Source organism: Melanotaenia boesemani, chromosome 13 (genome assembly GCF_017639745.1).
Source record: "Melanotaenia boesemani isolate fMelBoe1 chromosome 13, fMelBoe1.pri, whole genome shotgun sequence".
Taxonomy (NCBI): Eukaryota; Metazoa; Chordata; class Actinopteri; order Atheriniformes; family Melanotaeniidae; genus Melanotaenia; species Melanotaenia boesemani.
Genome location: NC_055694.1, coordinates 5060325 through 5072196, shown reverse-complemented (window position 1 = coordinate 5072196; position 11872 = coordinate 5060325). Strand labels below are relative to the sequence as shown.

Here is an 11872-nt window from a genome sequence, read left to right as displayed (position 1 = left end):
ACTGGACTCCAACGGCCTCCACAGCCACCAGATCTCAGTCCAGTAGAGCAGCTTTGGGATGTGGTGGAACGGGAGATTCTCATCATGGATGCAGCCGACAAACCTGCAGCAACTGTGTGATGCTGTCATGTCAACATGGAGAAAACCTCTGAGGGATGTTTCCACCACCTTGTTGGATCTATGACATTAGAAATTAAGGCAGTTCTGGGTACATTTCCTTTGTCTGCAGTTAAAAAATTTATGGCTGAGAGGCTACAAATTCCTTTTTTAGTTATACTCCTCCTGCAAATCATTGCTGTTCACACCGCACACACACCGCAGGTAGGAACGGCTGCTGGGTTTGGGTTACATACATCAAGCTTGTATTGTATCTTCCTTGATGTGAGCTTTAAGTGGAGTCTCCAGTGGGAGGAGGGGGGTTCTGTGAAGCCTCTGCCCAGAAAATCAGATTATAAGTTGTCTACAGTCTTGGTTAATTAAATAGCATTTTACACATTGACATAAAGAAGAACTGATTACATTTAAACAGCAGGGTTCAGTTTATGCAAGCTAAATCCAGGATCCTGCTGCTGTTCATGCTGGTTCATTGTTATGGACTTAGTGGGACACAAAAAGCCTCACCTGTGCTTGCTATAAAAGTAAAAAGGTTTACTCAGCTGTGATGTTGGCCCAGTGTTTTATTAGCTGTAATTATGAGTTCACTATAGAAAATCATGATAAGATCTAGAAATGCTGCACAAATTCAGCTTGCAGGACTGAGACAGTACGTGCAACGTGTACAACAAGCCTACATGCACAAAGTGAGGAGAACACATTTACTTTCCAAGGATAGAGAGGGGTAAGAGGCACAAGGCTCCTCCCTGAGAGTTTGTCAAAACATTCCAGCAAAGTGAGAGCGGTCAAAGAATTGGAAACCTTCAGAACGGCCTCTTACTCTCTCTATCCCCTCACCTTTTAGCACAGTCTATCCTCTATGACTTGCTGCAGTCAAGTGTTTAGACATTTCATGACACTCTGAGGGCAGTTCTGCAGCAGCACACATCAAAGAGGGAAACCTGAGGAATCCTCTGAAATCTGGGAAGACAAAGAAACTCAGCGTCCCCATTGATCGGCTCACAATGAAGCCGCTGTTCGTTGTTCTCGTTTCCACTGCTTGGACTTTAATTGGAGCCCAGAATTACTACCAAGGTCTGATGGATTATCTGGAGAACAGATTGTTGGCTATTGAGGTAAGAAAGCCCTCTTTAAATGACTTTATGACAAATGACTTTCTATAAGTTGCAGCACGGATTTCTCTGCAGTCATTAAACAATGAGAGACACCGGTTGAGCCCCTTCTTTTCTTCTTTTTATTTGAATTTAATGTCTTAACTAATTCAAACCAATTAATGCAATCTCTGCCAGGCTCATCAACTTTACAGGGGCCTCGAGGGAAATATTAGATGATGCATGCAGAGCTCGCCTTCTCATGCAACAAGCAGCTCCTGTCCAACAAAATTACAGTATCTATAATCTTTTAGACTAATGACACATTATTAATGAGTACAATCTCAGCCTTTGTTAGTATTGCACCAAGCATCCAGCTGCCTAACAGAGCGTTGATCTGCCAAGATAGTACGAAGATGTATTACTAAAAGAAAAGAAAAAAACTGCTGAGAGTTCAGTTTTGTGTTTATAAGTGATGTTAGAGGCGGTTTTCGGAGAAAGAGCAAGCAAACGTTGATGATTCGGTGGCATGAAGTGAGTGTGAAGTGAAACATAGCTCATTGGCTTTTTTTTTCTTTGAGCTAACATGTGAGGAGTGTTTGGAAACTTACTGGCTTTATCAAGTAAATATGTGTGTTTCTACATTACTTGCTGGAAGAAAGAATATTTTTATGCACTTTCAGTTCAAGTCATTTATTTATTGTTGCTAATGGGAAACTTGTTTTACAGATGGGTCCTCAAAGTAAAACATTACAACATCAAGTAATAAAATCTCCAGTCACATACATCAAACACAACCTTCCAATGAAATTGTCAAATAAAAAATGAAAACGTAATAAAAATAATACTTATTTGACAGTATTTCCAGACATATAATGTCAAATTACTGAGTGTTCATTACTAAACATATTCTATGGTGTATAATACAAAAATCTACAATAATAACAAGAATGAGAGAAACGTTCTTCCATGTTTAGCACTTTATTAAGAGTAAGGTTGTCACAAAAATATGAAAACTCAGTGCCTGTAATATAAAAAGTTGTAAGGGACTTTTTTAATCATCTTACAAAAAGATGCCAAGTCTGCTCTTGATGTTATGTCATTCATCATGTAACCAGAAACATGTTTAACCTCTTCTTGTTGAGGCCTATTTTCTCTGCCTCCTGTCTGAAATGACATATCCCAAATAAGTAAAGTTTATCTTCACAATTACAAGAGCTGTAAATATAATCTTAGTCTCTACAGAAAGCTGAGGCATGTTAGATTACTACACATGTGCCAGCATCAAGATATGTGTTACTGTGTCAGTAAATTCAGCTGCAGTATAGTAGAAAATGTAAATGGTTGTCTCCTCCTAAAAGAAAACCACATTACTTTCAGTGAAAACCAGAGCGCAAGGCAAGTTTATTTGTAAAACACATTTCATGTACAAGACCATTCAAATGGTGCTTTATATAAAACATTAAAAGCATTACAGTGGGGTGCAGAAGAATCACTAAAACAAACTTTATAAAGAAATAAAATAATTTAAAGAAAAAAGGCCTGAAGTAAAATAAGATAAAATGCACACACACAAAAAAGTTTGATTTAAATGTTAAACATTAGAGAAAGGAGAAAGAAAGAACATTAGATTAAACACAGTATTAAAACAGCAGGCCAATTCATCTAAGAATGAGTCCAGTACTGTCTGATGAGAAACTGCAAAAGCAAAAAACAAACAAAGAAAATGTTTTAATGGAGGTGCTACGCAGGTAAATATCTCAGGAAGCTACTGGTTGATGCTGATGATCAGGACCAGGAGAATGTAGGAATAGTCCCCAACTTCACCATGAGGACCCAGCTCCAGGACCTTCTAAATTAATGTCAAAGACAGAGTCACAGGAGAGCACATTAACAGTGTTTTTAAGAGCTGAAATAAAACTTTTCACCACACAAGCACAAGAAAGACATGATTAATGATCAGAAAGCTCCACAGAAGCTTTAAAGTGAAGCCATATAACTGCTTTAGGTTTGAATTGTGTTTTGTGTGCATGCCAATGTTTGGAGGAGTCTTTTAGCCCAGGGCCTCCCTGTGACTCTGGTTTGCTACAGGTTAGGATTGGTGCTTCCTGGACAAAAATCTTCTGTACTGCATGTATCTCATGCTGCCTCCTGGTCATGGGGCTCTCATCAAGAAGAGGTTTGTTCATTTCCTTCACAGTGGCATCTTCATGTATTGAAAGCTAGCTGCCATTGTTTTTAGGCTGTTGCATATAAGCAGGTCTTTGCTGCTGATAGACCTACAGTATCAACATGATGCTGCTTCAGTCCTTTAAACCTGCAAACTCAAAGATGTGCAAGAACGTCCATAACGATGAAAACTGTCATCTGTCATCTTGCTCGCAGAGTGAGCTGCACATGTGCACTGATGTGTGGAGGACGGGCTGCCTGCTGAGAAGAAGATGATACAGAATGTGTCAGGGGTTTTTCTTTTTTGTTTCTTTTAGGTCTGTGGTTTAAACAAAAACAAACAAACAAACAAACCAAGCAAGGTTTTTTTTTAAAGTATAAATTCAGGTGAGCTGACAACATTTGATGTTTTGGTGTTTACAAGAAAGTCAGCTAATGTTTGAATGTATCCAGGCCCACACTTGTTTATTATTTATTGTTTATATGCAGCTAAATTTTAAGTTTAAATGGGTGGTTGCATTTTATGTCTTTTGCTCTCCACACTAATATTTGCATGCACAAATAGCTCAAGCATGACTGGTCAATACCACTTTGACTTAAAGCAGAGTATGAAACACAGAACAAGCTTTCTCATAAAATTAATAAATAAATAAGTAAATCTGGCCTCTTGCTTACAGATTGAGCACAATTTGTAGTTGTGGTCATAGAAATTATATGACTACTTACTTTATAAATAGTTTCTTTATTGTTGGGTTTTGGAGCACATTTACAGGGTATTAATTTTTATTTCATATCCTTGTGACTGGACTTTATTAAAAATAAAACTTACCTAAAATAAATTTTCTATTTACTGCCAAAGCTCACAGTGGCTTTTCTCCAGTTTCAGCTCCAATATGCTGGCTCAACTCCTGCATTAAGATGAACACAGCAATTCTTTAGCAAGCTTCCATTGTACTTTCATTTCCATTTGACCACAGGCCCACAGCAAGCAAAGGGAGGGAAATGAAATCTGAGGTGGAGCAGAAATTGGCAGAGGCAGCAGTTATTAAATCTCATTCTGAAATAATTCATCTGTCAGTCTCCCTGTGTTACTAACTCTGAGAAACACTGCTATTTTTCATTTGAAAGGGGAAGATGCTTTCATGGAAACAAAGACATATTCCCCTCTGAGATTTATGGTAGGAAACACGATTAAAAGTCAGCCAGGCTGTTCTTGCTCTGAGGTTCTTTGAGGTGAATGCTAATGTTGCTATGCTAACACACTTAAAATGAAAATGATAACTCGCTGATGTTTAATAAATAGACTATAAAGGCACTTTATCTGGAGATTAAGCTGTGTCTCTGTATCCACACTGCAGCAGCTTCCTAAAATGGTAGAAAGGAATGTACTTTTCTGCTGCTTTTGGATGATCTGAAAGAATATTTTGGTAATAGGTTTAATTTTTTTTACTAATTTAACATTTCTGACTGTAATATTGGAGAGAAAGAAATCTCATTCTAAGATTAAACGTATTAATGAAAGTGGATTCTGTGAAAAGTGTTTAGGTTTTCTGCTGTAAACCTCAGTCCCCCACATGTCCAACATTTTCTTGTAAAAGGTTCAACAGTTGCTTGTTTTTTTGTCATCTCCTCATTGAAATGAAAGTTTACAAATCAAAGTAACACAAGTTTTACATTTCATGTGCACCCAAACCCTCAGTGTGGCCACCATTTATATGGATGAATAAAAACAAAAACCCCTTTCAGAGCAGAAATTACTTAATGTAATGTAAATGACGTTCAAGGCATCGGAAATGAACATGCATTAAGAACCAATGGCAAGTTTGAGAGCTTGACTATTTTGGGATGGCCCCTAAAAAACTACATAGTAACACTATGTGTGCTCCTAAAATGTTTCTTAAAGGAGTTTCCAGAGATGTGCTTGCCCTCATATGTCAGCTTCCAAAATGCTTCCCTACACATTAATCTGAGGCAAATTGATCCTCACAAGATCACTGAAGTTGATAAAAATTTATCCTGAGGGGAAATGCTCCAAACTTTAAAAGAATCTGTCTGGCAAGTCATTTAACTTTCAACCCAACACATCTCGTTAGTGAAGCTAAAATCAGTGGCATAACAAGTCAGCACAGTACCAGTACAGAAAGATCTAAGTGAACTGTGGTTATCACTTTTAATTTATAATATTTAGTTTATCATTTAGTCTGCTGCCTTCTGTCATCCTTCCTTGTGTCCTACTAATTATATGCATGTGTGTTGCTATATTTCGCTTTTAAATAAATTAATGTAATCAATTACATGAAAGAAGGGTTTGCTAAGAGATCAGTTCATATATTTTTGCATACGTGATGGACCCTGTGAAGGACTGGGTACCTACGCTGGGTGTATCCTGCCTCTTGCCTGATATCAGATGGAATATTCTTGTCTAATGTAAACATGTAAACTGAAATGTTGAATAAAGATTCTAACCAGTCAAATTACAGATTGCGTTTTAGAAAACTTCTTTACTTGTGAATTGCATTCTGCATGTTACAGCCATATATAAACAAACTTTTACCAAAGCCCAATGACAGCAACACACAATTTATTTGCTCTAAATATGGTAATGATATGCAGCCTTATTACCTTTTTTATTTAGCAACTGTTGAAAAGTTGATGTTAATTGTATTTGATAACCACATATAACTTGGTCATTTTTGGAGGAGTCAACCTTTCCAAATGTCACTTTCAGACTTCAAAATGGTAAAAGAAATCTTTATAATCAGTCCATAGAATGGAGAGAATTTCTTGGAAGTCCATCTTGGTGCTGATTTTTACACCCCCAGAATTAAAAAAGAAAAAAAAGAACATCTCAGTGAATTTGATAACTTGTGTTTCTCTCTCCATGGCTTACAGGACCGCATGCAGTTGTGGGACGTACAGTTTCATCGGTACCATACGGAGATGCTGGATTTCAAAAAGCTTACAGCTCAGGCTGTAGAGGGCTTGAGGAATGACCACAAAATGATGTTCAAAGACCTGGAAGGAGCTTCAGCTCAAGTGGACCGGGTGGAGCGAGAGATGGACTATGTGGAGACCCAGACTTCTCCACGGGCCTGTGCAAACAAGGCAGACAAGGTGGTGGAGCAAGAGGCCTGGGGACTGCAGGAAAGAGAGGAAGAGGAGGAGGAAGACTGGGAGGAACTGCACTCCAAAGTCTCTGGTGAGCTATGGGAAGTACATCACATCAACAAAATGTCATGTGGACATCTGCAAACTTTCAGATTTATTAATCGCTGAAGCAATGCAGTCAGAACCTATATAATGTTTAACATATGCAGTTTATAGAAACACATATTACACATCCCAGCAGGAAAGATGCCTCTCATTTCACAGAGGTGCTGTCTTGGAAAAGCCATAGCTCTGGAAAATGGGAAACAACTGAAACACTGTTACAAGTCATGTACTTTGAGTCTACATGCCGTCATGTTTTCCAGCCGAACTGTGGCTTGATGCAGCTGACTTATTTCTGCACAGCTTCTCCCCTGTTTGCACTGCTTGCAAACAGCATTTGTCATAATCTTCATATCCCAAGGCGTGCTGCTGCTCAATAATTTACTCAGGTAATGTCCAGGCTTAAAGTCTGCTTAAATCAGGATGCTGGAAGTGGTAACATAAGAGGTAGAGCTAGTAGGGTCACCAGGGTGGCACTTTCTACCTCTTAGACATGACTGGATCACTGGAGGACAGAAAAGTCTTTCCAGACATGCATGAATCACCAGTCACTCCACCAGTTTAAAGTAAATTTCAAAGTAGTTTCCTAATTAGTCACGCTTTAGATATGTTGATATTAGCAAAGCCGGTCCAAGCCTCTATGGGCTAAGCAGAATTTATTTTACCTCAAATGTTTTACTCTGCAGCACAAAAACAAACAAACAAAAAAAATCTGTAACACACTGCAACGTCTGACATCTGTTTAAACCAGCATTATTTGTGTTTAAACCAAGAAAGTTTCATGGTTGACACACAACCATCATGAAAACAGTGGAAAAATAAAAACTTTATTTGCATTACTATTTTTATTTAAATTGTTTGATGATTTATTTGTAATTTTTCTTTTCATTTACAATATCTCAACATTTCTTGTGGACTTGGGGGCTCCTTTATATTACATTACAGTCATTTCACAGATGCTTTTCTCCAAAGCGACTTACATCTGAGAAGATGGAGAAACCATCAAGCTTCTCAAACCTTTCTATGGATTTGTGAACTTTATGAACAAATATTTCCACTTGATGATAAATTTAATTTCTCATGTCTCTCTAATGTGACCACAGATATCCCAGCAGGGTGTGTGTTTTAGAGGGAGGAACACAATTTCCTTTTCTTCGTATGCCCATGATAAAGTCTCGCCCACCCTCTGGCCACCTCATGAATAAAATTCCTACTCTGACACCATGTAAGATTAGATTTTAAATCCTGGATAGACTTAAATTCTAATGGCAGATTTCACTCAATGTATATATTTAGCAAAGCTGTACAGTTTTTGCATGTTAACATTGCAAAAACATTGATGATGGATGGTTAAATCGCTTTGGTACCTTTTAATCTTCTCACAAAGCAAATAAAGAATTATTGATTTCTTGATCATACAGGCTGACTTAATGAGAGGATCAATAACATATCAAGAATTATGAAGGATCATAATGCTAGTCACACACATCAAGTAAATACAAAGTCAGTGAGGGTAGAATACCAATAAAGCCTCCTTTCTTACTTCTGCATGTGCAAACTATGCCTCTGGAGGGACAGGAAACTGGCTAGAGGCCAGCGGTATTACTCTCCATGCTCATGTTCGCAGGAATGAGCTCTGTACATAGTGATCCATTGTGAATGACTGTGAAGTGAACCAGAATAAACTTGACTTCATAATAGAGAGCCAGCTCACATCTGCAAATATAAAGCTAATTTTGCTCCTGGACAAAAACAGGGTAAAGGCAGCTGAGACGACCTCATATTTTTTGTATTTCAGAGGCTGTGTGGTGTTAGTCTTTTTTTCTTTTTTTTTCCAGAGTGCATCTTTAGGCTGTCTTTGAGCTGCATACAAACCATTTCTCATTATGAAACTCATAACTGGCTGCAGGCTGTTTGTGGTTTTCAAAAGGCTGAAAAAAATTACGCCTGAGTAATGGCACTTTTCTGAAACATGCTACAGGAGATATTCCTGACAAGAAATTTAAATCTTAGTTTAAATATTATGATTATATTTACATCAGTAAACACTTATTAGCTGTGCAATGTTTCATTATAGGAGTCCTAATAAAAAAACAAAATAAAAACAAGAACAAAAAAGAAAGGTTCTTCAGTCATACAGAAAGCCATCTAGAGTGAGATGAAGAAAAGTTGCACTCATTTATTAGATACTCCTTGCTAGTACCAAGTTGAACCCTTTTTTACCTTCATAACTACTTCTTTATTCTTCATTACACTCTTATTCTTATCTGATTTTATTTATTGTTTTTAAAGTATTTTAAATCATATTTATGCTGCAGAGACCGTCTGCAGTATCTGGAGCTCAGTACAGAATTTTGAACCACATCATGTGAAAACATATGTGGCATGAGAAAGAAAGTCCTTGAATCTTAAACAAAGTGTTGGAAATTGTTGTAACTTATGATCGGGCAGGTCTAAGATCACTGTAAATTGTTTCTTTAGTGAAATTCAATCATGGAGATCCGGTCTGGGAAACAATGAGAAACATTTATTTCTCTGCAGGACACCAACAACAGGCTCAACAGAGGGGAGAAAACACACTAAAGGGGCTGGGTGGTTTTCTAATTTAACCAACACAGTTCTTTTGTAAGCTCCCTGATGTACAGACCTCAAAATGTAACAGAAACCTTCCTCAGAGGTTTTCTCCATATTGACATGACAGCATCCCACAGCTGCTGCAGGTTTGTCGGCTGCATGATGAGAATCTCCCGTTCCACCACATCCCAAAGCTGCTCTACTGGACTGAGATCTGGTGGCTGTGGAGGTCGTTGGAGTCCAGTGAACTCATCGTCATGTTCTAGAAAGCAGGTGGAGATGATCTGAGCTTTGTGACATGGTGCATTATTCTGCTGGAAGTAGCATCAGAAGATGCTCCACTGTGGTCGTAAAAGGATGGACATGGTCAGCAACAACACTTGGGTAGACTGTGGTGGTTAAACCAGGCCAGGTTGGTACTATCCCCACACCATTACACCAGCAGCAGCATGGCGTTGATCCAAGGCAGGATGGATTCATGCTTTCATGATGTTTCCACCAAATTCTGAGCCTAACATCTGAATGTGGAGCTGAATGGAGACTCATCAGACCAGCAACGTTTCTCCATCTTCTATTGTCCAGTGTTGGTGAGTGTGTGTGAATTGTAGCCTCAGTTTCCTGTTCTTAGCTGACAGGAGGCACCCGGTGTGTCTTCTGCTGCTGTAGCCCATCTGCTTCAAGGTTGGACGTGTTGTGTGTTCAGAGATGATGTTCTTCAGACCTTGGTCTCCAACCAGTCTGCCCATTTTCCTCTGACCTCTGACATCAAACAGACATTGTGATTCAGACAACTACTGCTCACTGGATATTTTCTTTTCTTCAGAACATTCTCTGTAAACCCTAGAGATGGTTGTGTGTGAAAATCCCAGTAGATCAGCAGTTTCTTAAATATTCAGACCAACAACCATGCCAAAACTCAAAGATATTCAGGAAGCACTAATTTCTAACTAAAGATATTCAAAGTTTCTGATTTAAAAGTTTATATTTATATTGTCTTATTGTTTATATGAGAGATAATCTCATATATTAGAGTGCAAGTGGACTATCCTGCATGAAGCCAATACAGACCAATCAACCAGTGAATACAGAATACAGTGGTGTGTTCAAGGCTTACAGACACTTAAAAATCTTAGCGCCCCAAGGTTTAATGTGTGGTGTATTCAGAGTATTTACTTTTACTTTAAGAACTGCACTGTTTTTCATGTAAATAATGGCTCTTTCTATTTCATAGTTTAAGTTATGAAAAGTTTGATGTGGCCAGCTAAAAAAAAAAAAAAAAGAAAAAGAAAGAAAGAAAAAAAAAATCCTGATTCTCTGTTTTGTGTCTTTGTCTGTAGACTGTGTGGAAATCATCTCTGGCATTAGATCAGTGAAGATCCTGAAGAGAGTGGGCAGCCCCAAAGGCTTGTGGACCAGAGACCCCAGGTCATCCAGGGTCTACATCTTTAATGGCACATCAGGAGACACTATCTATCAGTTCAACTCTGTTCGTGACTTTTCTCGCTCTATGGGAGCCACAAGCAGCAAAAATATCAAGCTTCCCTCTGAGTGGAATGGTCTTGGGAGTGCTGTGTATAATGGTTATTTGTATTACATAAAGAAGGACACTGATACTGATGCACAAGTCGTCAAATATGATCTGCTGAGTGGCTCAGTGTCAGAAACTGCCATGTTCCCTGTAGAGAGCCACACTAGTCTTTACAACCTCAATCCAGAGACAGTTGCAGACCTCGCAGCAGACAACCAGGGTCTGTGGCTTCTCTACGCCCCCAGTGACAGTGAACCAAATATCAGCCTTGCAAAGATGGACCCTGCCACTCTCGATATAGAGCAAATCTGGGACACTCGTTGCCCTCGGGAGAATGCAGAGGCGGCTTTTGTAGTTTGCGGGACTGTCTATGTTGTTTACAACACCCGTCTGGCCAGCCGCTCTCGAGTTCAGTGTGTGTTTGACGTCAATGACATGGTGATCAACGAGGAAGCTCCTCTGCTCTACTTTCCCAGGAGGTATGGAGCCCACGCTAGTCTGAAATACAACCCTGAGGAGAAGCAGCTTTACGGCTGGGACGATGGCTACCAAATAATTTACAGACTCACTATGAAGAGGAAACTTTTGGCTTAACAGCAGAGGAGTGGAGTGGATAGGAGCAGTGAATCTGGATTTCCTGTCAATCTATCCCAAAAACATTTTCTTTAAAAGGGATAATATAATCAGCAGCAATGTCACAATACCAGAAATGTGACAGTGAAACCACTAGAACTTTCATAGTGAACATACCTCCGCATGGTACTACTGAGGGATGGAAATTTGATAATAAAGAAGTGGACTGAGAGAGCATTAGCAAAAATAGTTAGCAGTAATATATTTAGCATGAAACAGTCCTGTTTCAAGAGAAACAAGGTTGTGCTTTGCTGGTTAATAAAACAAGCTAAATTTTTTTGTGTAAAATAATAAACCTGACATCTTTTCCTAATAAAAAAGTCATTTTGGGTAAATATGCTGCCAATGTTATCTAAGGTCACTTCTTCAGTTGAATTTCCAGTATCTTTAAAGTCTGAGTAAAGCAAAAATAAATCAAATAAGGAAAAAAATTATGGAATGGATGTATTTCTCACATCACAGATCCACACATTAATCACACAGCCAAACATATGGTAAATGATAAATGGTCTGTACTTATATAGCGCTTTTATCCAAAGTGCTTTACATGTAA

At 38.6% G+C, this 11872-nt stretch overlaps 1 protein-coding gene across 1 annotated transcript; it reads left to right on the top strand.

Moving 5' to 3' along the window:
• Positions 1 to 1003: 1003 nt before the first annotated feature.
• On the top strand, positions 1004 to 11775 carry olfml3a (olfactomedin-like 3a). Its single transcript, XM_042004227.1, has 3 exons — positions 1004 to 1229; positions 6267 to 6573; positions 10496 to 11775. Exons 1-3 carry the CDS (start codon positions 1119 to 1121, stop codon positions 11278 to 11280), a joined length of 1203 nt encoding a protein of 400 aa, XP_041860161.1. The 5' UTR covers positions 1004 to 1118; the 3' UTR covers positions 11281 to 11775.
• The last annotated feature ends 97 nt before the right edge of the window (positions 11776 to 11872 follow it).

Bases quoted from the DNA above. Each gene is read 5' to 3' on its own strand.
- olfml3a (XM_042004227.1), top strand. From the start codon at position 1,119: ATGAAGCCGCTGTTCGTTGTTCTCGTTTCCACTGCTTGGACTTTAATT. The intron at 1,230-6,266 runs GTAAGAAAGCCC...CATGGCTTACAG, and splicing joins ACAGATTGTTGGCTATTGAG to GACCGCATGCAGTTGTGGGA. The intron at 6,574-10,495 runs GTGAGCTATGGG...CTTTGTCTGTAG, and splicing joins ACTGCACTCCAAAGTCTCTG to ACTGTGTGGAAATCATCTCT.